Genomic DNA, 26,906 nt, shown 5'->3' on the forward strand with positions numbered 1-26,906 from the left:
AGTCTTTATAAAATAAAAAATACAGTTCATCATACAACCCAGCAATCCAACTCCAAGATATTTACCAAAGAAAAATTAAATGGCTACCCAGAGACCTGTACACGAATGTTTATAGCATCTTTATTCATAATAGCCAAAGGACTACACACTCAGACGGTGAATGGAAACACAAATTGTAGTTTACCCAAAACAAAGACGGCTACTCAGAAATAAACGGGAGTGAACTACTGATAAATGCAAAAACATGGATGAATTTTAAAAGCATTATGCTAAGTGAAAGGCAGGCTCAAAATCCTAAATTCTGTATGATTCCATTCATATGACATTATGGAAAAAATGAAACACTGGGGCCAAATCAGTAGTTGCCAGGGGCTAGGTTGGAAACGTTTTATATCTTAAATACGTTGGTGGCTGCACCACAGTATAATATGTCAAAGTTCCTCATACTGTATACCTAAAAAAGATGAATTTACCTTATGTAAATATGACCTACTTTTTTTGGACCTATATTTTTCAATGAGAAAAAAATAGTAAGTACCAGTGAGAGGGAATTGTTTTGCTCTTTCATTTTAAAAACATTGGAGATGCAAAATATTTCTCTTGCATTATGTCTTTACAAATTGTGTTCTTTACTTGTATCATGCCATCTAAAGACACAGTCTTTCAAAGGATAAATAGTATAAACAAACCAAATGTTTTATATTTTCCTATTATATACATCTCTGAGTACCTGGTCAAAGAATTGTACTTCTTAAGTAGCCATAAATTACAGAAATCAAATTTTCATTTATATGTCGGTATTATCTCTCTATAACAGTGGAATTAATCTCATTAATTAAAGTCAATGAAATAAATATTAAAATTCCTAAAATCATATTACTTGGAGCCTTTCTCTGCCAATTTTAATTCCTACAAATGAAACGTAGGTGTTTCTATATTTCTCAAGCACCTCAGGAGATTAGTCAAGTTTAAAAACTGGAAAATAGCCCACAGATTCAGTAACAGAGATACGGGTAAGGCATACAGAAGTTTCCAATAATACTAACACGTCAGGTAACAATGGCAAGAAAAAACTCCGTAATGGGTCATAGCATTTCTGGGAGAGATACCAAAATAACGAAAAAATAGTTGGTCTGAGGCACTGCTTTAGGTGCCGGGGACACAGCAGCGAAGGAAATAGTCTCTGCCCGAGTGGAACTTCCATTCCAGTGAGGCGGCACGCAAGGACAAACGGACGACGACAGACAGCGTTGGTAAGTGCGAGGAGCAGCACAGCAAGGAATGTAAAATGACAGGGACGTGAGCGCTCCGAACGCTTCCCCTTTGGCACTGCCCTATTTAAGTCACTTTTTACTCATATAAACTCTTAAAATTAATATGCCTCAGCTTACTTTTGAAGAGTTCTGGTGTCAGGAGAGCAAACCGAAGACCTCCCGCCGCGGCGCCAGGGGCCACGGAGCAGCAGGCAGGCGGCGGGCCCGCGCGTCCTGCTCACCGGCCCGCAGGTGGCTGGTGGGTCAGCCTCTCTGGAGCCTGGGGCCCTCGCTCTGGCCTCTGCATCATGAGCCTCCGGCTTTATCTGAGCGTTTTTCCCCCACCGGATCCGGAAACCGGGCTGGGTCTGACCTAAGCTGACCTGGGGGCTTCTGGGAGGCCTCAGGTGAATAAAATTTTGTTTTAAGGCTGAACCAGCAGGTTAACTCTATCAAAGAGATGGTCTTCAATTACAGTGGCCATGGTGGAGAACTTTGAACCAAGAATTGCTGAACAAGGAGGCCGTTAGACCCAGGTGGCCCCAATGCCATGGTGGCCCTACAGAAGCGAACCAAAATCTGAGCCTGTGAGCGCCTCAAGGTTACACCTGTAAATGAAGGGCACAGATCACAACAGCCAACTGGGCTTTAAGCTACTGGCAATCAATTTCCTTGCTTTGCTTCGGCCCAAAAGTTTCTCCCCGAGCTCCTGTTGGGGCGGTGCACTCCTAATCACTTCTGGTTTGGTGTTGCCTAATTCTAACTGATTTTGCCCAAGTAAACTCTTAAAAACTTTTTTTAAAAGATGATAGGGGCAAGGTACCAATTTGGGGGTCAGAAACGACATGAGCTGAGACCTAAACTGAGGGGTCAAGCTTTGGATAAATCAGAGGTGGAAGCCTTCTTACAGAGGGACAATACGAAGACCCAGAAGTGGTTTTCGGGGCAGTCCAAGAGCAAAGAGAAGAGCACGAATGAAGCGAACAGAGCAGCAGCAGCCAGGAGAGTGCCATGGAGGACAGCTGTGAAACAGGAGTACATTAATTTGTCAAAGATTATGAAACACTGGAATTTTTTTTAAAGGTCTTTGGTGGGAAAGGACTGAGTGTGGTTCTACGTTTTAAGGTTAGACACCTGGAGATAAGGTCAGGAGACTGGATGCTGAAGATACTCCAGAGAAATGAAAAGAAAAGGAAAAATACTAAAGCTGTTGAGGCAGAAGAGACGAAGTCACCTAATAGCAACACCACAGGGACTCCAGAAAGCGAAAATAGCAAAACCTGAGCAAAGAAAGTAAAACCACACCTAGCACACCTTGCACAGCACTGCTGCAGAACACCAAAGACAAAGGTTTCAAAACACAGAGAGAAAAACAAGAAAGAGGGCCGGTGCTATTCCACCGCTCACCTGCACGCGGGAAGCCCCAAGCGCCTGCACTAACGAAACCACAATGCAACCCGCGTTCCTGCCAGACGAAACATGGATCGTCAGTGCAGCCAAGACCCTTAACTCATTTAACAGAATTACGAGCTGGAGTTTTTTAAAGACTGACCACACCTCTTTAATATTTATATTGACTCAAATGTAGAGTGGAACGCGGAGTTAAAAACTTCTCATTCATTTGGGTGTCTGAACTACTAATCCTGTTTCAAATAAAGGTTTGAGTGTTTTGTTTTTTAAACTAGAGGAGAAGGTGGCTAACAGTCTTTTAGGGTAGAAAGTCTGGCACATGAAGCCCCATTGGAGAATTTATATAGAAACTTGGAAAAATCTGCCAAGTACTTTTTTAACCCTATCCAAGTAATCACCTCTTTCATTCTTTAGCATAGCTATTTCCTATCCCTAGGTCTTTCTTTATAAAGAATCCAGATTTTCTATAATAAAATCAACCTCATTAGGTTCTAAAAAAATAAGAAAAATTAGCATAAAGAGATCTACAAAGCCACTATAGTTATTGCCAGAAAACATAATTCCAATTGAATTTTCTTTTAAATATTTAAAACATGCCTTAAGAATTGTACCACAGAAGTTTTAATGTTTTCTCTCAAGATATTTTGTTGTACTATCCTAGTTTGCCTCCCCTTAACAAGCATTCAATAGTTTTGTTTGTATTGTCTTGAATTTAAGTAATCTGTTTGATAGGGGTATCTATATTAATATGCTTAAATATATCAATTCAGAAATATTTTAATTTATATTTTGCATTATTTGTTAACTAATAAACTACTCAAAGTTTTAACAATTAAATCACATTACCAGCTCACATTTAAGTTTCAGATGAAGTCTAAAAAAATACCATAAAAATTAGCTGCTTTTCTATCCCTCTCCCCCACAAAACTGTCAGTTATAAAGCTATGACATTTATGGTCCAAAGAGCATTTTCTAGTCAGAAAGAGTCATATGCTGCATAGATAAGAATTATGACCTTTATCCCTAGTGCATATTCTTGATAAATCTCAAGAAAACAAAATGTGTAAATCAGCACAAAATCTACACAACCCTTTCATTATTTAACTACAAAAAGATTGCAAATGGAGTTACATCTACTACATTGTACACAACTGTCAAGGTTCTAATTTTACTAAGCCAGTCACTCTGCAAATAATGAACAAATCATTCACACTCCAGTTTTCCACAGCTTTCCAGCCTGAGAATTATTTTCTAACATACCCTACACAAAAATATTTTCTTTATAAGCAAACAGGCCATTGCTTTTAGTAAGAATCATTTATTGTATATTATTAAGTGGAAGGTTAATTGGTACAGTACTATGCATAATCTCTCATCCTTGAAAAATTAAACACAAATGGATAAAAATGCAAAGCAGAATGAGCATGTAAGACAAAAATTAAGCATATTTTATCGAGAATGTCCCATTATATCTATGTACTAATGTTCTCCATTGTGTTTTAATAAATTTATGGCTTATTCCTCTTCTATGTAATTACTGACTTCTTACAAATAATGAACATATTTTCCATCCATTAATGTTACATACAGTTTTAGATTTTTCACTCAACTCAGCTAATTAGTTGACTGAAATATTCAACTAAATGTAGAATTGTTAAGAATGTTAGAGTCCATTCTATTGTCTCAAAAAATGTAATACTGTTTCACGAAATTTGCACAATAGGATATAATGCAAATATCCCAGCTACAAAGAGATGAATTAAAAATGCCAACCCTGATCTGTTCTGTGTTAATATTGTGACTTCTAAGCATTACATTATTTTATTCACTGCTATCTTGTGGAATAAAAGAATCACTTATAGTAAAAGTGGTAAAAAGTGAAAAAGCTTAAAAATGTGTACCGCTACTGAATTGTTTTTTCATGTTTATATTTAATTATAAATAAGATATTTAAAAATTGAATTATCCCTGTTATGTGGTATACCAGGAAAAAAAAGATCAGCACTCTTCATGGCAACTACCTAAAAGAGGAATTACTGCTTAAAAACAACAAAAATAACTGGAAAGCGAGCTTTGTTTTGTAACTCTTAGTGTAAATTTTAGACCTAATTGGATAAACAAAAAATGTTTAAAAAATACATCTATGAACAAATTTCTCTAGATTGCTCCCATAGCTAAATTAATAGGGATACACTTAAGAATATTGTTAGAAAATATCAATATATTTGTCAAAGTTAAGGTTCAAATTTGTTACATCACAGCACACACCCAAGAATGTATGCTCCATGAGTCAAAAATTCCCATTGAATATAACAAAATAAAAATCTGTGAATAAATATAAGGTATTCTAAAATAATATCTGCAGAAAACCAAATATTCCAACAAAAATTTCTATGATCTAAATTTTACTTCATAGATTCATAGTCTTCAAAATAGATTTAGTTGTAGTGCTACACATTAACTATATTCAACTGCTTACCAAAATATCCTTTTCCTGGCAGCTAAATGTTACTACTTTAAAAAAGAAAAAAAGTTAAGTGCTTGAGGGAATAAAAATGCAGCAGAAAATTACAGGAGCCCACATATCCTTTTTCTTAAATTTAATTTGTCATATATAAGGTTTTTATATACAATCAGTGTGCATTGTAACAGTTTATATTAAAAGTCAATCAAATTTATCTAAAATGTTACCTGGCTGCATAGCACATTTGACATTATTGCCCACATGAAAAGGGAAAACAAATGGATTTACAATAACTTTTGGCCATTTTGGATTCTGAAAGTGTTCATACACCTACCCTTTTAAACCAAATGCATCTGAAAATAATGTTTCCAGAGCATGCAGTTTAGACTTTACATATTATCTCACCATTTTGCTACTACAAACACAATATTGACCAAAAAATAAAATAAAATTAAAAGGTAAAAGGAAAGAACATGTATCTAATAAAATAGTCAATATAAAAAGAGGACTAATGGAATTAAGTGGCCCCTTTCCCCATTTTTTACATTCTAAACAATGATTCCATCAAGACAAATCATTAAAAAGTGTTACTACACTGATTTTTTTTTTTTTAAAACAATAAGAAGGCCTGAGTTGGTAGGGAAAGGAACAGTCAAAAAAAGCCTGAGAAAGGGAAGTAAGGAAAGCTCATTTAATCTATTTACAATAATTTACAGTCAATTTTTTTGTGTGTGTATGTAAAAAGGCATAATAATAGATCACAAACAGGAAGTTCCTGGCTATTTTACAGATATAAGTACAGAATTTAAATATTCAAGCTTGTGATGAAAAGCGGCAAGGTGGTCGCAGTGTACAATGTAAACAAGTAGCTTTGGAAAGTGAACAAAATCCTTGAGTGTTTTTTCTTTATTAAGAAAAGAACTCTCTTTCATTCCTTCCTGAAACATGATCACAGGTCAGAGTAAAGTTCATATACAAACATAATTTAAATGGAGGTCAGTCTAAAATCACTGACTTAGAAACAGTTTTATCCAGCCTATATGGAAGGGCAGTGTTGAGGTCCCTGTAAGAGTAAACATTTTCCATTTCTTTAAAAAAGAAAAAAAAAAAAGTACTACAATATTTGTAGTACAGTGCAGCATAATCCTTAAATATAAAAATATTTTCTCTTCTGTTGGGATATAGACCTTGCATCCTGGAAAGAAGTAACAATACTGCTACTGATAGAAGATCTGTTTATAGCTTTCAAGTCATGTAAGGCAATTACTGTGTTGGTTTATGATATATGGCTAAAAGAAAAGTCCGGAAAGACAAAATATCAGTTTTTGTTATGTTTTCCGATTACTCCAGGTATGCTCAGGTGTACTTTTGTGTTCAATTGAGTGCTCAAATGGAGATCTGGAGCCATAAGGAGACCTCTGATCTAGTGGTGATCTGGGCCCACTACTGGAAGCTCTGTGGTCCATTTGCCAATCTGAGTGATACCTATAATCCCTGGAAGATTTATGATGCGTATATTCAGAACTTGACCGATGATCTGAATGTAACCGATGATCTGAATGAGAACGATGATCCGAATGAGGTCTATCTTTTAAACTCCCTTCCAAATTTGACCTGTGATCTCTACTCCTGTGATCATCCAGTTTTCTGTGTTTCTCTCTATCACTGTAATACCTAACAAAAGAGAAATTAGGAATTTTAGTTAAATTAATAATGGAAATTAAATGTTTCCAAATAAATAACACCTTATTAAAAATAAAAAATAAAGCATACTTTTAATTGTATATGAGGTCAGTGTTTCATTACAAAACTTCATAAGCTTTAAAAAAAAAAAATCACTGGAAATAACTGTGCCTTTGAAGAACTATTTGATTCATAAAACTAAAGTGAACCATAAAGACCACCTCATATAGCATCTAATTTCACATGCCCATTTTATATTGTTGCTACTTTTTATTTTATGCATCATTTGTATTAATGCACCTTAATTACCTGGAAGCTAGAATTAAGATAACTACAACAACCTAGAATACACTTGAAATCAGAGCCTTTTTATGAGGCTCTAAGAAGAAAAAAATAAAAACCTCTGAAGTGCAGTCTATGAAATAACTTGTAAAAGAGAATTTTCACTGGTTTGCTGGTGCCTTCTAAAAGCTTTCCTTAGGCTTGATTAATTAAACATTTGATGTTTTTTTGTTCATGAAAGGTCCCTATTATAAATAATATAAATTATTTCTATAAGCCTGTGAAGTTACAAATATCAACTACATTTTGTGCCCTTTTCTAATTGTAAAAGCCATTCTACAATTGATGTATTTATAATATAATTGTGCTTCTCAGAGAGAAGAAATTATTGCAGTGAGCACAATTAAAATCCAAAAAAAATCTGATTTCTTTATGTCTCATCTTTACTTTTACTCATTTTGCTTTCAGTAATGATCATTAACCAGTGAAAATATTCCTTTACTAATAAAGGAATAAAATGTATTATTTTTGTCATAATATTCAGGTTGTTTAAAGGCTTCAAAAAAAACTCCCAAAACAATAAACAAACAAAAACATCCTGATTTCAGGACCATCTAGATGCTGTGATTAAATTTAACTGCAATAAGATGCTTTCACATAAAAATTTTCCCCATGAGTTTTTCTTAAAATAGAATGGAATAGAGAATTCCCTCTATCAAGTTTTAGCCATATTCCATCAAGCTTTATCCTACTCTATTCTATTTTGAAGAGTTTTGGGGTGAATATTCTCTAAAACCAACAATGAATCCTGCGACATAATTATAGAACTCCCTATACTTTAGTCTCTTATTGCACTTTGATCTGAAATTTATAATTTAAGACACAGAGTAATCCAGCTCTTAATATTAACAACGAGAACTAGAATTCATATTTTTCTTATTTATGAATAAGCACCTTTATTTCACATAAGGCTTGTTTGATTACTTGATGTCTGAAGTGGCTAGTAAGGTCAAATGTAGTAAATAAAATAAAAAACAGGAAAACATTAACAAGCAAAATTTTAAAAGACTGTCAGGTTTACCTGCTGTCTTGCTTGTAGTGATCCCAATCACGATGATCTTTCCCATTACTAAAAGAAGAATAGGGCCTTTTCCTAGAGTCACTCTTTTTGTAAGAATCTCCCTGATGTCGGTCTTTATGATGATCGTGATACTGAGATAAGTGTCTATCAGAAGAATAACTGTCCCTGCTGCTATCATCGTGATTTGTATTTTCTTTTAATCTTTCCACATCTGTTAGATAAAAAAACCCAACTTTTGTTAATGACTTCAAAAAAACACATGGTGAACAAAAGTAACTTTGCTGCTACATTACAAGAACTCGTTTCAACTCCAGCTAAACAAAATATAGGTAGTTAAAGCACTTAGGAATGGTCTATGAAAGCAGTACTAAGACTTACAAAAGGGTCACTTTATTCTGAAATGTGAAAAATCACAACTGAAATATATAAGGCCCATTTCCTTCTGAGCCAGACTATACTTTTGTGATTCTTGTATGGAAAAATGTACTATTCTAAATTTATTTTTTTACCACCATTTTAACAATCTGTCATATTTTAACAATTATCTACAATTTCTAGAAACTGTTAAAAGGTGATTTATGGAAAGGCTAATAATAAACAAAAAAGGATTATGTAAGATAATAGATTCAATATAATCATGTGGGTATGCATTGTCTAAAACAAACCCCAAAAGGGAAAAGTATTTTTAAATGTGCTTTCTAAAACAATTAGTAAGACTGACTTACCTGGATTTCTAATAACTTGAACATTCACGTTGCTGTTCTGGTCATTATTTTGCTAAAATAAATGCACACATGTAAGAATCTTTTAAGTGGTGTCAAAAAACATTACAACATGTGGGGGTGGAGGGAGGGCTAAAAAAAAAATCTCGAGGCTAAAAGATGTCCTTACATAAGATATTAGAATGTATGTACATAGCATTTGCAGATCTTTTTTAAAAAAAAACATAAACTACTTGTCTCATGACATTAAAAAATCTGACCTTGAAATAATTTTAGACTTCACAGAAAAGCTGCAAAAATAGTCCCAAAGAGTTCCCACAGGACTTCCTCACCGCTGCTCCTAAAGCTAGTATCTTATATAACCACAGGATAATGATCACACTAAGCAGTTAGCATCGGTACAACACTGCTAACTGAACTACACACTTCACTCAGATTTTACATTTTCCCACTGAGATCCTTTTTCTGCTCCAGGATCCAATCTAGAACTCCATATAACACTTAGTTTCTCTCCTAAAAGTTGTTGTTTCTCTTTGTAGGAGATACTTTTAGGCTATGCCAATATCTGGTTTCCTGTTCACTAATTTTAGCTTCCTTCAGAGGATCTTACCTGCAAAAATTCTTAACTGGTACTCTAGTGGTAATTTTCTATTTCCTTCATTCCTTCTATTTATTAACTGAATTCTTCTCTAAGGAAGACTGTCTCACAGTTTTAATAACATAAATAAGAAAAAAAATGATGTGTTACTTTACCTGAGATTCCTGCCGTTTTTTAATAGCGTGCTTATATAACTTATGTAATTTTCTTGCATCAAACTCAGTAAACTTAGATACGAAAATCCACAGGTTTCTAGAGGAAAAAGAGGCAAATTAGTCTGGTGAAAAATATTTGGCTTGTTCATAGTTCCCTCTGGATGGAAACACACATGCACACATACTTTGCCCTCTATGGAATAAAGTCTAAGAAGATTATTTCTAGTGTTTTTTTAAAACTTCATATATGAATAAAACTCTAAATGATTCTAAACATTAAGTTTGACTTCTCTTCCAAATCCCTTCACTTTATAATTTTTGGAGTGAAAAGTAGTAATCCTAATCTGAAACCAGAGATGTAAATTTACAAATCAGGAAAGGACTCATAATGTAATTCAGATTAACTGTAAAAGGAATAAGCTATGTTAGTAACCTGAATAAATATACCATCAGATGATATACACTTGTGAAAAAAGGGTCGTAAATAATACACTAGAAAACAATTGTCATTGTATAATTGTAATGTAATGGTCATGAGAATAACATGACCAGACACTACAAACCACGAACAGCATAGAGTCAAGAATTAGTAACTGATCGCAGAATTTCATGATAAATTCAGATGCAGCCTATGAATGCTTCTCAACACAGCTTCCTAAGCAGCCACTCATAAATTGAAGACTACCTGCTATCATTGAAATGGTTTCACATATTCACAATTTTTTCTTAAATGTTTTTCAGTAGGTATTTTAAAGTATGGTTTGAATCTTGCTTATATAAACAGGGTAGAGGAATTACTAATTAGCCAATGACAGAGTTTAGATTACCCAACATCAACATCTTTAATGAGTCAACCAATCCATTTTAAGGAATTAAAAAAAACCCAACCCTTTGTATGAATAATGACTCCCCAAAAGAAAGCCATCTTCCAGTGACATTGGTTGAAGGAAGACCGTCTGAGAGAGCAAAAATTCTTAACTGGATAGTAACTTTTCATTCTGTTTTATGGGAGAAAGTATATGGAAGCACTTAATTTGGGGATTCTAAACAACTGACACATATTTCAAACATCAAGTATCTATTGCTTATCACTACAAAGCAGACATTAAGTTAGCCTTGCAGAAGATACTATTGGTAACAGGTATATTAAACAGTTTTTATAGTTTCAAAGCTCTTTTCTGTTATTTAATTTCACAAATAACCTGTAGGCAGTATGTATAGTAAATATAGCAGCCTATTTTAAAAATAAACAAGCAAATGAGATAAGAGGCTAAGTGACTTATAGAGATAAGGTAGGCTAGAAGACAGGGCTCCTAACTTGCTTTCCACTCAGATAATTCCCAGCCTTTTGATTTTGGGCTTTGACATGTAGGAATAACTGCTGGCTAGTAAACTATTAAAAAATTGCTAGGTGTTAGTAAATTTTGGAATGCGTAAGTCTGTGAGTTACACATTAACTGCAAAAATATCCCAGCACATGTGCATATGGAGGTGGGTATCTGGTGATTTTTCTAGAATTCTTATCAGTGTTGTTAGTCAGTTGTGGCTTTCTCTGTATTAATTATATAAATTACCATTAGTATTATTAATTTAGTTTCTGAAGGTTGTCTGCTTAACTGCAGCATATAATGACATTCTTCATCAATATTTTGGACTATAATTTTACAAAAACAAGACTGTAAAAATGCATTGCAATTTAAAGAGCGGTCACCTATATCCTAATATTTAATGGACATATACATGCATAATGCTCTCAAAATTTGCTCTTACAGTGGTACTTTATAACCTGTAAAATCAGGGTACTGAAATAAATTGCAGCACATTCAGGTATAAAGACTAATATTATCAGGCTATTTTAAACTAATGGGACACCTTCACAATACATATGCACAGATTATTGTTTCTTAATTTTTTTCAACATCATGAAAATTTTCAAACATAGATCAGTACCTATATTCTATTATTCACATTTGACTATGCTTGCTCTATGACATCATTTCACACATCCATCTCTCCGTCAACCCATGTAATTTTTGTTTGCATTTCAAAGACAAATGCAGATAATAGTATTTCTCCCCCTAAATACTTCAGCATGCATAACACCAACTACTCAATACCTGTTTATTCTTTTAAAAATAAAATATAGATACAATAAAATGCACAATTTTTAAGTTTACACTTGCTGAGTTTTGCAAATTAATATATAGCCCCAAAACATATCAGAAAAGTTCTGTTATGCCTTTTCACAACATCTAAGTTCTTTTACCAATGGAGAGTTTTAACAGACAATGGGGTAGGTCGGAAATGGTTCAAAAAATTGAGCAGCATTCCCTAGGCTACATTACCCCATGGAATCGATTACCAATGATGTCAAGGTCGATAAGAACTAAGTGGGAGGAAAACAAAAAGGTAAGGTGCCCACCTGGGAGAAAAACAAGGACCAGACCTATGGAGGGAAAGGCACCGTGAATAAATGAGACGCCAGCTACTAGTCTCTTCTGTTTTAGAGGGTTTCTCCCTCCACTCCCCTTTTCCTAATAAACTAAACCTGAAATAGCATATATTTGTATTACTGACTACATAATTTCAACAAGATATTTATTTCTCATCTTTCTATCAAGTAAAATAGTTTTTCTCTCTCTTTACAACCTTAAAAATCTGAACTCTAATCATAAGGTTTTAAAAACTGGTATATAGTATACACTGAAATATTTTCAGATGGAACCCAAGCTCTTTTACATTAAAAAGTAGGAAAGACGTTGAATATGATCCTTTAAATTAACTAAATTTAGCGTTAAGAATAATTCAGTACATTGCCTTTATTTTCCCAATTTTATCACAGCTAAGTGACAATCAAGAACATGTTTGGGAGCCACTGTCAGAGAAAATTTAACTTTGGATCTTGAATGTAAAAAGATAGTTTCCCACGAAAGCCTAATATACATAGTTGAACTTTATTGTATTCTTGACCGATACTCTGAGCTTTGGAAATGGTCAGACGAGTTGGGAGACCTCGAAAAGGATGACATTTTTCTGTGTTATTTAAGGAAAGCATCAGTGCTCCCATAAGTACATGCGTCCAGCCAAAAAGAAAAGCTTAAGCTAGAATATGTGAATACAGCGCTTTAGGATTACTCTCTCCCATTCCTCATACTCCATGTTACCATTATCATTCAATAAGCGGAAAATATATAGTGCCTTACAATTTATGAAGAGCTTCAAATACAGATGTTATCATCTCACCAATGATAACACCAGGGGGCTCAGAGATATTGGCAACTATTCAACACGGTCATAAAGCCCAAAATGAGCCAAGATGGGGACTGAGCACAACTTCTGATGCCACTCTAGTGATTACTACATGGCATTATAGGCACAATTTCAGGCCATTATTATTGTCCATGCATGGTCTTAATTTCTTTAGACATAAAAGCATAATTTATGTGACCAGTTTCCTATCTCCTCTTGCTAAAATGGGTCCTGGTTGAATATAAGGAGAAAAGGGACAAGCATAGATTTTTTTTTTTTTACTTTAGAGTAATCATAATCATTCCTCCAGAAATATGTTATTACAGCTTTTTATGCTGATGTGTAGCTGCACTGCTATCAGGGACTGGTTTGTGTTCATTTTATTTTTTCCTAAGTTGTGTATTAGTTTGGTTTAACACTGATCTGGACCTGGTAATCATTAAGTGATTTGTATAACATAGCAGTTGAGTTTTACAATTTTAAGATCAACTGTGTTGTTACTGCTTCTAAAATAAAGGGGAATTCTGCATTTTACATTGCTTGAGGACATTAATTTTTACAAGGCTTTATACTTATACCCAAAAGATAAATTGCTAAGTATATGTAACAATAAATTTACTTGTTGGGAACACCAATATCTAAAGATACTGAAAATAATGGTGAATTGTGAAAATTTTAAAAAAACAAACACAATCTAAATTTTAATGAAACAGCTTTCATTATTTTTTATTTAAAGGCAGAGATACCAACTATGATTATCGTGATGCATAATTAATCGATCACTCACGAACAGAAAAAATAGTAAAAACAATCATTCTCAAGTTACCTCTCTAAACGTTACTGTTATTAAATTTCAAAAATAGAAAAATAAATTGATATGAGAAACAAATAGATGGTTACAGAACCACAAATTTAACACTTCCTGAAAGTACAGCACTTACTTTCTCCACTGCTTGATTTGTTCAGGATTTGTATACTCCTTCAGACATTCCGTGATATGGTCTCCAATTTTTATTAAACACTGTCTAGTATGCTCCAGTTGTTCTCTTTCTGAAAGGCCTTTCTCAGGCCTATCAAGTTGTTTCAAAGCTGCTTTGACAGGCCTCATTCTTTCTTTACACTTTAAAAAGAAAAATAAGAACATAAATACATGTATTAAAAACATAAATTCAACAAAAATCTTCTGTGTTGAATATTTACATGAGTAAATATAACAATGTTCGATGCCAAGATAACCACTAAATCATGCCTCACAGCTCTTAAGTATCAGAGGTTCCCCCCTCAGATTTTCTTTGGAAAGCAAGGCTTTCATTATCACTTAAAATCAGTCTTTGTGTAAGTAAAAACTTTGGATTTTACTTACCTTTTGTAAAAATGGTACTTTTTACATTGTAGCAAACCATTCTAAGCAGTCTTAAACACAGAATGTTAAAAGATAATAAAATATTTCATAGTACAACGTAAAATCCTGTATTAACTATAATAGAATTATTAAAAATTAGGAACTTTATACAATATACTGGCAAAGCTATTAAATTCAAAATAGCTACAAGTATAAACTGTCTAGTCTTCTAAACCTTTGAAACAAAACAAAGTAGCTAATAATGAATTTTGTTACTATCCTATTTTGGAGGTCAGGGAGTTAGGGTTGGTTGAAAGAAACCAAACTTTTCCTTGGCCTACATATCACTGGCATACTAACAAAAGAACATACTAAAAACTGTATGATTCAGCTAAAGTCCAATCTGTGTAATAAAAACTGTATACTATACCAAAACCAGACTAAAAATATTACCAAAAAAGCAAACTGTAGATAAATTTTATTTACATATATAAATGCAAAACTATATTAAAACTAACAATAATTATATCCATGAGTAGTAAATTGAGTTAATTCTAGGAATGTAAGGATGGATTAACTACAAGTAACACATTTAGTTAATCCAACACCACTTATTTTAAAAAAGAAATCCTCATATCACTGCTGTAAAAGACCATTCTTATTATAAATTAAATGTGTATATATGTGTGAATTTGTTTCTGAGTGCTTTATTCTGTTTTATTGACCTATTTGTCCAAATCTTTTTGGAAGTTTTCCATCTTTTGTCAGGAATAATTTAAATAGCATTGAAATTTTGTATTATTTAGTTAAAAATATAGCTCAGCCAAACCTGATGTCTTTTTTAAAAACGGGAAAAATTTTATTATACTTTCTAATTTTTAGCATTACTCACACCTATACTCTATACTTCATGATTCTTGTTCAATTTTTATACTTTATAATCTACTAGAAAATGATTTATTCAATATATGTAAAGTTGAGTACATACTATGTTCTCGACACAGTTCTAGACTCAGGAAAAACAGCAGTTAATAAGAGAACCTGCCTTTCTGTGATCTGTACTCTAGTAGGAGAAGAACACCAATAAATAAATAAGACATAGTGTGTTAGGTGATGACAACAATAATAATAAAGAAAAATAAAGCAATGAAGAGCAGGGAGCTTTCTACTTTACATAAGATTTCAGAGAAGGGTAATGTTTGAGCAGACATCTAAAGAAAATGAAGGAGTGAGGCATTTCCAGCCAAGAGAAGAGCAAGAACAAATGTCCAAAAACTTATTTCACATGTTCCAAGGAATAGTATGAATCCAGTGTGGCTGGAACCAGGTGAGCAAAGAAAGTAGCAGGAGATGACAGGGAGTAAAGCAGATGCTGTATTTTTTAGACTATTGTTATCAATCTTTTATCCTGCATGAGAGGAAAAGCCATTCCAGAGTTTTTTGTTGTTTTTTTTTTAATGTTTTTTTTTTCTTCAATATCTTTATTGATTTCAGAGAGAGGAAAGGAGAGGGAGAGAGAGAGATAGAAACATCAATGATGAGAGAGTCATTGATTGGCTGCAGCCCACAACCCGCGCATGTGCCCTGACCGGGAATCGAACCCTGATTGCCTGGATCCTAGGTCGACGCTTAACCACTGAGCCACGCCTGGCCGGGCTCCAGAGTTTTAAATTGAAAATTAACGTGGGGTGACTTCATTCACCCTTTAACAATCATTATCACTCTTGTTGCTGTGTGGAGCACAAACTGAGGTATGAAAGGGTATGTGGTAAGATGCAAAGGGTGGAAGCACTGAAAACAACTATAAAATCATTAAAATCCAGGAAAAAGACAGCTTGAACTAGTGTGGTAGGGCTAATATGATCTGCTCACTGACTGAATGTAGGTGGAGGAAAAAGGGAGGAATTGGTGACTAAAATCTATGGTAAGGCCAAGGCTGGCTGGAAGATGGGAATTGGAACAATGAGAAGTGATATTTATAAACCACTTATTAGGTATGAGAGGCTATGCACTGCTTTAAAAATGCAGCTCATTTGATTCTAACAACAGACCTTCGCCATACTATTTATTTTATAGAAGAAATTAAAGTTTAAAATGAAATGACATTTGTCAAACCCAGGTGTGACCTCAATCTCCGTACTGTTTCTTAACTGCTAAATTATACTGATATTTAGAAAGATAAATCAGTAAGACACAAGGAAAATCAAGAGTTGTTAAATGAGGCAAAGATGTCAACAGAAAGGAAGACTGAGAAAAGGTCACTGAATTTCTTAATAATCAGAGCTATACCCAAGTAAAATTTACAGTTGACCCTGTAACTTAAGTTGGCCTTCTAAATCTGTGGATTCTCAGCCACCAACTTGGGTCTGAACTGCACAAGTAAACTGAAAGAAATCCGCATATAAGTAGACCTGCGTAGTTCAAACAAGCATTGTTCAAGAGCCAACTATGTATAGCAGTAAAATCCTAATCATGAAAGCTAAGAAAGTCTGGCTCCAGAGCCCATGTTTAAAACTATTCCATTCTTCCTGTATAATACAAGATCATTTATGAAGGTTAATGGAGAAGAAATTTATGCACTGCCCACAACAAGTAATTTTACATTTCAGCAGTTATGTAAAGTCAGAAGGCTAAAGAGGAAATACGGGCAAAGAAAAGAGGCAAGAGGTGCAATTTCACCTAACTCAGTAATGGAGCAGGCAGAGTATGGGAAGCAGTTTAAAAGAGTTCCATGTTTTCACCTCAAAAAAACAAAAGCATGCCATCACCTCCCCCTACTCCCACCCAACACAGAGGGGGTAAAAAAAAAAAAAGTCAACAGAAAATGGAGAGGCTAGATTAAGTAGACCACAAATAAAAAGATTAGCCTTAATAAAAATGCTAAGGAATACCAGCATGTGAACCTGAAGAAGAGATAAAAAAGAAAGTCCAGAGATAGGATACACATTCAAATAAATAGATGAAAGACAGGAGCAGGAGCAACTTACTTTAAATGTCCCCAATATTCTCAGGGATTAGAGGAATGTCAACAGCCAAAAGTGAAAAGAACAAGAAAACTGCGGCAGGAACTATTAAATTTAAAGGACATAAAAAATATTTGAAGCTGAATTAGGGCATGTCACGGAATCAGTAGGAAATGAATAAATGGGTTCATTAATCAACTCTCTTTAGTCAGGGCACAAAAGAGGAGAAAATGGGACAAGGTGAGCTGGGGATCTAGAATGGCACAGTAGGACAACACAAATGTAATTTTAGAAGGCGAAAATTTCCATCTTTCAAGTACAGTATTTGATTAATACTAGTGATAAAACTGACTTAAGATTGTACCTGAATGTAGCAAGTGACAGGAATATATTAATAGGTCCAAGTAGCAGAAAAGATTCAGATTCTAGAAATCCCTTAAAAGATTCTTACATGGATATATTTATCTATATTCATGCATATTGTAACTACATATAAATATGATACATTTCAACCTCACTATAAAGTTTTCCTCAAAATTTATATCACAGTTAATGTCATGGTTGGGACCACTGTGGGTTCCTGATTATATCCAGTAAAATAAACCCCCTGAACAGGATTTGTTTACTGGATATAATCCATCACTTGGATTATATAAAATAAAATATTCAAAGTGATAAAGAGCAAGGACCTACAACCAAGATTACTCTAGCCAGCAAAGCTGTCATTTAAAATAGAAGTAAAGACAAAGAGCTTTCCAGACAAGAAAAAGCTGAAGGAGTTCTTCACCACCAAACCTGTATCACAGGTATGTCAAAGGGACTTCTTGAAGAAGAAAAAACCCATGAATAAGAAAATATCACAAAGAAAAAAATTCTCACTGACAAAGGCAAACACATAATAAAAGCAGTGGATCAACCAACACTAAAGCTAGTACAAAGGTTAAAGGCAAAGGTAGGAAAACTATATGTAATTACAACAGTAAATTAAGGAATACAAACAAGTACACATACACAAAGTAAAAAATAATGACAAAAACATAAATGTGGAGGAGTAAAAAAAAAAAGGCAGTGGTTATAAAATGTGGTCAAACTTAAATGTCCATTAACTTACAACAGACTGCTGTAAACATAGCTTAGTTTATATGAAGTACACAGTAACCACAGATCAAAATCTACAGAAGATATATACAAGGAATAAAGAGGAAGGATTACAAATACAACACTACAGAAAGTCATCAACATCCAAGAAAAGACAACAAGAGAAAAAGAACAGAGAAGAACTACAAAAACAATAAAATGGTAATAACTACATACCCATCAATCATTACTTTAAATGTAAATGGATTAAATGCTTCAAATGCAAGATGAATGGATAAAGATGTGACACATACATGCAATGGAATATCACTCAACCAAAAAAGGAATGAAGTTTTACCATTTGAGATAGCATGGATGAACCTAGAGGGTACTGAGCTAAGTGAAATTGGCTGTACAGTGAAAGACAAATACCATACGATTTCACTTACATGTGGAATCTAAAGAAACAAAAAAGCAAGACAGACACACACTCACTGACACAGAAAACAAACTGATGGCTGCCAGACGGGAGGGACTGGATGAAAAAAGTGAAGGGATTAAGAAGTACAAATTGGCAGTTACAAAATAGTCATGGGGGTATAAAGTACAGCTTATGGAATATAGTCAATAATATTGGTGTCAGGTAGGTACTATGCTTATTGGGAGGATCACTTTGTACATTATATAAATGTCTAACCACTATGCTCTACACCTAAAACTAATATAATACTGAATGTCAACTGTAATTGAAAAATAATTTATAATTTAAAACAAATAACCCCACTGGAAAAAAATCTCCCTTACTTTGATGAAAAGCATGGTAGCATATGAAACCAGTATATTTTAGGCCAGTGTTACTCCAAGTGTAGTCTATGAACCAGCACTAGGGTCCAGGGGATAGGTACAGAAACTTTAGAAGCCTTTATATCAATTTGACACGGCAATTTCTGTCTACTGAATCTAGTAATAAAGCATCAGGCTTGTATTTTTTATATTTTTTTTAATTTTCACTTTTTGTTTTTATTGTATTTTCTAATACGACAAAAGTAGCTGCTCCTTCACTGTAAATAAGAAGCACTGTTATATAGCTAATAGGTTTGGGAATTAAAAGGTTTAAAACTCTACAATTGGAAGAAAAAAGTTCATTCTAAGTAGTCCCTAAATGCCTCTCCTTCAAGTTTTTAATTTATTAAAAAGTTTTTCCAAATACATTCTAAATTTAAGATACCTTTCAAACACATTGTTTTTTCAACCTGAACTGTGTATCAGCAAGTACAAAGACATTTCTAAATTGAAAGCTGTGAATAAAACTGCAATTTAAATGTTATATGAATATTTACTAATAACCAGAAAGTCTACTACTTACAATGCTGAATGTCTTCTGATCCAACTCTTCAGATTCTTCAGATATGGGAACTGGTTCACCACTTGCAGTGATATGAACTAGAGGATCAGACACTGAAGATTTCTTGGATCTTTCCTTGCTATCAGATTTGGGCTCGCTCAACTAAGGAAAAAACAAAAATAAAACAAAAAAAACCCCAACAATAACAAAGGAAAAATAATTAACTCTTCCAAAAACAATTTTTTCTATTGCAGTCTACAATTGTTTATTCACATTTAATATTCCTATTTTACCTTCACCCAATTTTATTTGGAGAAACCAAATAACTAAAGGTACTCTGTAATGTTACCTTATAGGTAAGGAATTTAAAAGGATCAAACCTATTTTTTTTAAAAAATTTAAAACTATTTTTCTCTTTAGAGATACCCACATATATTGAACTCAGTTATTGAGACTAATTTTGGGCTGAAAGGCAATTTATTCTCCTAAAATGTAAATAAACTGATTGTGTAACTTTCTAAATTTTACATTATGATTTGCATATCTTTTCTTCCTTTATATCTTTTTTTTTTTTTTGCATAGCTTCTATAGCTTCTTTTACTGTTTCCTCTTTTTTCTTTAAAATCTTTTTTCTTTACATCGCTCTTATCCTCTTTTTCTTCTATCTCCCTTTTAAGCTCTCTTTTATTTTCCTTTCCTTTTGCTTCCCTCTTTTCTTCTGGTTCCTTTTTTATACAAACATCTGGCTCAGGTTTTTCTTCAGTCTTTTTCTGTTTTAATTTTTTTATTTGGATGTTTCACAGAAGTGACCTCATCCTAGAAAGTGTAAGTATGGCCAATGTATTACTAACCAAATCTTGAAAAAGATTAAATTTCTTTTGTTTGCATAACTATGGATTGCATGTATGTGGACTCTGAAAGAAATAACCCAGCATCCCATTAATAATGATACATGCAATGCTTACCTTCCTATAAAAACTAATGTAAGCCAGTCCCATTCAAAATTCATATTAAAGGAGACAGAACCCCATTCAAACAGCAAATGTTTGAAAAGGAAGGACCTTTGCCCCATCTCTCTAGTGTTGTATAATATTCTATTGGATGGGTAGAATTCTGTTCTGTAAATGAGACTGCATAATTAACTATTTTTTAAAAAAACTTCAGTACTAAAAAATAAAATTTCAGGCCATAGTTCAAATTTCGAATGTAAAATACACCAAAACATGCCGTGTTCCTTTCTGTTTTTAATAGGTTTCTTTTTAAAAACACATTCTTACCTTATCGTCTTCATCGGACTTCTCTGAGGGCAGGGGAGAAGAATCACTCTTTATTTCCTCTTTCACCTTTATAGACTTCATTGATTTATTCTTCTTAGCTCTCACCTTTCTTCTCTTTGAACCTCCCTAAAAATGATTACTTTTATTCTAACCAAATCCACAGATTCCAGTTATAAAAGAAAACTTCTTAAATACTGAATCAAAAGAGCTAAAGAAATGCATATTCTTACTCAATAAGCTATACCAAGCTTAGAAAGTCAGCAAAAGTCATATAATAAAAAAAGAATTAGAAGTAGAGAGAAACAGAAGGAGTGTTTTCACCATCCTAAGTTATTGTTTTCAACTAAATTCAATGCAACCAGAGTAGCATTGGAAATCATTTTTAATGGTACACAGGTAGTTATGACATTGTGGTCACAGGTAAACTTTTAAAGGTTGCTGTAGTTTCCATCACCTCTCTTTTAGTCTTTTTCCTACTTTTTTGAAGCCCCCTCATAAATAAGCACTGTAATCTTTAATGCTGTCCCTTAAGTTTTCCAGTGTCTCCAAATAACATTAATGGAGACCTGACCTTTCAAAAAGTACTCCATTCTAAACAAGTTGCCTCTACTCCCTCTCCAAATACTAGAAGAAAAAAAACTAATCTCACTTTTGAAAGACATGACTCATCAGTATTAACATGAATGCTGAGATAATTTAAGGCAAAATATTACCATATTCAAATAAAGCTACTAAATTATAAGAAAATACACTTAAAAGCTCATATGAACCACAGTTGTCTAGGGCAGCGATTTTCAACCGTGTGCACACTGGTGTGCTGCAAGAGGCACAGTTGTGCTACAAGAATTTTTAAAACATTCAATACCTGACACTAGTAAGGGGCACTGACCTCTTTTCCTTAGACTGTCAAATAAAAAAATGACAACAGTCAACACAATAATAAATGTCCAGTATGAATCAGAATTATACCTTTTTTTTTTGGTCAGATCAGCAAAAATGTATTTTTTGGTGTGCTACAGAATTTTAGTAATTAGTTTATGCTTGCCATGAAATGAAAAGGGTTGAAAATTGCTGGTCTGGGGTAATCAGTAAACAAGACTTATCTTACTGAAAAGTAAACTGCTCCTAAGCATCTGAATTTTAACTTACTGCACCAGAAAGTCTCTGAGCTTCTTTTTTTGCAAGATCTCTACTAAGTAATTTGATGAGGTAGTCTGCACGTGTCTGCAACTGTTTTGCTTGTGGTTTTTTATCAGGATCATCTGGAAGAATCTGAAAAGCAATTAATTTTTTCAGGTTGTCTTTAATAAATAAGATGAAACAATTTAAAGCTAAAAACAGCTTATTCATTTTTTAAGATATATATAATTCACTAACAAATTATAAGTCTTTAAATTTTTAGGAATAAACAACTTAGACTGCAAAATACATTTTTAAATATCTATGCCACAGCCAAAGATTATTAGTTTCACTGGGAAAGAATTTTAAATAAGTACACGCGGGAGAAAAAACACACCTCCCATTCAAAATGAGAATACACAGTGGGAGGTTAAAAATTTCTTTCAACTGTACAATAATGTATTTAGCATCCAGTGTTATTAAACATTAGGGTATTCTCAGATTCCCTTCCTTCCTCGTAACAGTATTTTAGTGATAAAGTATACAAAAAACCTCCTAAAACAGAAGGTATCATGTATCTAGAAAATGACCCACAACAGGCACTGTGAGGAAACTTTTACAGTGCAATCTAAACTATTTAAGTTTTGCTTCAAAGTGGCAAATGACAAAAATTCCAGTATCTGAAAGTTCCCATTTGTCTGTGAAGAAGTATAAAAAGGGAACTTAAATGATAAAAGTAAAGCAATGCTTTCAGTGGTTTCCATTCTAGGCAAGGAAATGATTTTTGCTAATGTGGTAACATCAAATCATCAAAAATCCTAAACAGTTTGATATTTAAAAAATTATAAGACTTCAGAATCTTTTCTTGCCTATGAATAATCTAGTTAATGATGGGATGAAAGATTTACTTTTAACTTGAAGAAAAATACACCTATGTCTTAATAACAAAAACATAATTTCAACCCTAGTGGTTAGAGCATCAATCCGCAGACTGAGGGGTCCGGGGTTCAATTCCGGCCAAGGGCATGTACCTCAGTTGCAAGCTCAACCCCGGGCCCGGGTTCGGGGTATCTGTGGAAGGCAGTCAATCGATGTCTCTCTCTCATACAGATCTCCTCCCCTCCCCCACTTCCACTCTATCTGAAAAGCAATGGAAAAAAATATCCCCAGGTGAGGATAAAAATATAAGTATAAAATATATGTATGTATGTATGTATAATTTCTGAGGTAAAGCAAAATCTCAGAGATCATTTAAATTCAATCCCTTCATGAAAACCAGATTCTAAAGAAGCCAAGGTCACACAGCTCTAGAGCCTTGGTTTCCTGACTCCTAGCTGAATTTATTTCTAACATAATTTAAAAGCAAAATTAAATTCAACATTAATGATCAACAGAATAAAGAAATATTTAAGTACCTTGTGTGTTAGGCTGAGGTCAGGATCCATTTTAATCATTTCCCAGCTTCCATATCCATATTCGTATATACCAATTAATAAATTGGAATCATCTTCTTTGCCCCAGTCTATATCAAAATGAGCAGCCTTTGTATGGCAAGGGATAGTATACCTAGCATTAAAGTTAATAACAATGTCAAGTTTACAATTGCCTTTATTTAAAATTTTGAAAAACATATTTGAATCATTAGAATTTAACTTTATGTTTAAAAACATTTGAGTCAAACTAGCCAATGACATAAAAAACATTTTTAACCTACATTCACATCCAAATTACTGAGTAATGATAAATATTTTACAATGGAAAAAGTAAACAACTCACTGTTTTCTTTCTTCTGGATCTGAAGGAATGGATTTGTGCAATGGTATTAATTCTTCTTCATGGGAGATGACTAGCTTGGCATTCACCTGTACTCCTGATATTCGGAATGTTGGACCCTTTACTTTTCCAAGTCTACCACCTTAATTTTTGTTAAAAAAAAAAAGTAAAAAAAAAAAGATAAAATATATAACTCTACAAACTAAAAAAGCAACATATGCTATTATTTATTTTAATAAGTATTACTTATTTACCTATATTAGTATTATTTATATTATTGGGGGTACTTACTGACAAATGTTAAACTTTACTACAAGATTTTTCAGTACATATTAGTGATCGTAATATAGCAGATGTGGATTCATAAAAAGCACTTCATGTATTTAAGTGTTTTATCAATTGCAGAAGATAGATTAATCTACTGATGATTTTTTTCCAGTACATCTAATTACTACATCTTATCTAAATATTTTTATTTAGTGGATCAACTGTAAAATAAGCATAATGAAGTAACTAAGCCCAAAACGAATATTACATGTGTATTCTTATGGTATCTTTTCCCAGTCATGTATGCTAAAAATACAGTATACAAATAACAGTAATTCCTGACACTGCCTCCCAGTTAGTATTATACCAGGCAGATAGATTCCATTGCCTTCAACAGTACAATTCTGTTCCCCATTTCCTATTACCCAGCAATGTCCTTGCTTTGTTTAAAAAGCATCTTTTAAGACTGATGAATGTAACTTAAGATACAATGCCTACCTAACTCAATAAAAGCATATTTTAGAAGTTCCATTTACCTCTCTTTAAATCACTCTCATTTTAATATTACCTGTCCGATCTGTTCCTGAAGAATTATCCTTTAAAGCTTTAATGCAACCATTATGTACCAATTCTCCTAGGCGTCTGAGGTCTGTCTCTGACTTATCAACTAATTCAGCATCTCGAGCAATTGCATCTAATCTGTAATAAAATACAATTTTCAGGTAAATATGCAGACTAAGTTTCACTCCATCTCAAGTTCTACAAATTATAGTACTCCAAGTCCTACAAATTTTAGTTCATATAATTGGCACAAGATACATAAAAAACCAGGAAGATTTGATGAGGAAACAACTCATCTATATATTTAAGGATAATAATAAAATTAACCAATTCATTACAGAGCAAATGGTATGCTCCAAATTTGAAGATTATGTAATAATTCTGTAAAACCATTCCATAACTGACCAGATCTTAAATTCAAAAGGAAGTGGTTAAGTGTTATGATAATTATAAATGAAAAAGACATTGTAAGAGTCAAGTTCTATACTTTTTTATTACTATGCACTGAGTAGAATATTAATGTTCAAAATGTTTTTTTCATCACATAAAATAATTATGCAAGTCTTTTATTGTATTGTATGCAAGTCACCTCAAAATAAAAATATCTTTAAGAGGGAGTTTTGGAGAAAACAGTGAAACCAATTTGAATCTTTGCCACTCTATATCCAGACAATGGGTTTGCCACAACAAAGAACAAAGAATACACAAGTCACAAACAATGACCGAAATTAACTGATAACTTAAAAACAAACAAACAACCTGTCTTGACAATTTGTGTAAGAAGAAACTGTATTTGGGAAAACTTAAGGAACTTTCCCCAGTAAAGGAAAATAAAACAGGTCTTTAAATGAGATAAGTAGGTTAGCAAATCAGTTTTTCTAAGATGAATCTGCTAGTTTATAAGTTTCTGATTAAAAAAAAACAATAAAGCCTTTGAAAGTACCTTAGAATTATAAAAATGCAAAGTATTTTATAGAAACATCATTGGCAGGTAAAATTTTAGAAATTAGAAAGAATTAAGGATACTAAAACATTTTTCACAACTATACTTGAATTTTGCTTTCTACAGATTAACTTCGTAAATGTCTGTTAAAAGCAAACTTAGCAAAGTACCTAAAATGAGTATTAGTATAAACAAATAAAGCTAACAAGCACATAAAACATGCTATAATTCTATGAAAATAACAAATGTATTTACCTTTCCAGAGGGCCACCAAATTTCTTGTAACTCTTGATAAACCTAGCAGAAAATAATTGTTTGATTTAAATGTAGGCTTCACTACCCATTAAAAAATAGATATATTTATAAATATATAGAAAAAAGAAAATACTTGTTAGTATACAAATTAATTCAGGGTACTGTTACTAACAAAAAGGAATAAACTATGCTAGAAACCAAAATGTTAAAACATCAAAGTATACCAAATAAGACAAGACATATTTTATCACCCAGGATGATGTTTAGAAACCAATATAAATAAAACAATAGAAGCTAAATTTTATTTTAGAAATTACTTTATTATTTTCACAAGACAAAAAAAAGGTTCAAGACTACCACAGGAAGTGTCTCCAGAATTGTCAGTCATATTACACCTCCTAACATTCCAAATGTTGATAAAATTTACTGAAAATAGCTTTAATTCAGATGTACGTATTATACCAACAATGGAAAATAAAAATTTTACTTAAAAACAAAGCTACCCAAGTGGTTGATGGATGAGGAAAAATATCCAGGAAAAGTAGAAGTTGAAATGCCTCTTCAACTAAAGACAGAAAGTCCAGCAAATCAGGTGGTCATAAAATACCCTTAATAAAATCTAACAACATATTTAGTTTTCTGGTAGAAAGAATGAGGAAGAACTTTATCGGTCAGGTCTATGATGTAAAAGAAAAGAGTTACAATGGCTTGAAAGAAACAACAAACTCTCAGAATACAACAATGAACAACCTTTTTACAAATTTCATAAGCAAAATTATTACATAAACAAAAGTAAATGGTTATCCTATTCCCCTTAAACACATCTGTATATACAAATAAACATATTTTCAAAGAAAACGACAATTTTATCTTACATAGCCAATCTTACCTCAATTCCTATTTTGGACATAACAGAAATACCCTTAACATGGTTACTTTCAAAAAACAAATCACTTCAGAATTAAAAAACTAGAAAAACATGGAACTAAATTATCCTCACATAAAAATAGTAATGTTGGGAGTCATAAGTGCCGTGAGAATTTTTATTAAATAAGCCTAATGTATTGAAATATACATTCATTATTCA

The 26,906-nt window shown here is 33.0% G+C and overlaps 1 protein-coding gene across 2 annotated transcripts in view; it reads right to left on the bottom strand.

The window, feature by feature from the left end:
• Positions 1-3,965: 3,965 nt before the first annotated feature.
• CHD1 (chromodomain helicase DNA binding protein 1) overlaps positions 3,966-26,906 on the bottom strand; it is a 73,508-nt gene continuing 50,567 nt past the window's right edge. For both annotated transcript variants that reach the window (XM_087815461.1, XM_016216147.2), the window contains exons 25-36: positions 25,820-25,861; positions 24,629-24,759; positions 23,797-23,935; positions 23,436-23,586; positions 22,051-22,173; positions 20,902-21,027; positions 19,646-19,786; positions 13,839-14,017; positions 9,649-9,745; positions 8,899-8,950; positions 8,174-8,384; positions 3,966-6,801 (exon numbers count right to left, since the gene is read on the bottom strand). In XM_087815461.1, the coding sequence (XP_087671587.1) occupies positions 6,456-6,801; positions 8,174-8,384; positions 8,899-8,950; positions 9,649-9,745; positions 13,839-14,017; positions 19,646-19,786; positions 20,902-21,027; positions 22,051-22,173; positions 23,436-23,586; positions 23,797-23,935; positions 24,629-24,759; positions 25,820-25,861 (1,738 nt within the window). In that variant the 3' untranslated portion in view covers positions 3,966-6,455. The remainder of the gene's footprint in view (positions 6,802-8,173; positions 8,385-8,898; positions 8,951-9,648; positions 9,746-13,838; positions 14,018-19,645; positions 19,787-20,901; positions 21,028-22,050; positions 22,174-23,435; positions 23,587-23,796; positions 23,936-24,628; positions 24,760-25,819; positions 25,862-26,906) is intronic.

The sequence above is a fragment of the Miniopterus natalensis genome, chromosome 3, assembly GCF_054644295.1.
Source record: "Miniopterus natalensis isolate mMinNat1 chromosome 3, mMinNat1.hap1, whole genome shotgun sequence".
Lineage (NCBI taxonomy): Eukaryota > Metazoa > Chordata > Mammalia > Chiroptera > Miniopteridae > Miniopterus > Miniopterus natalensis.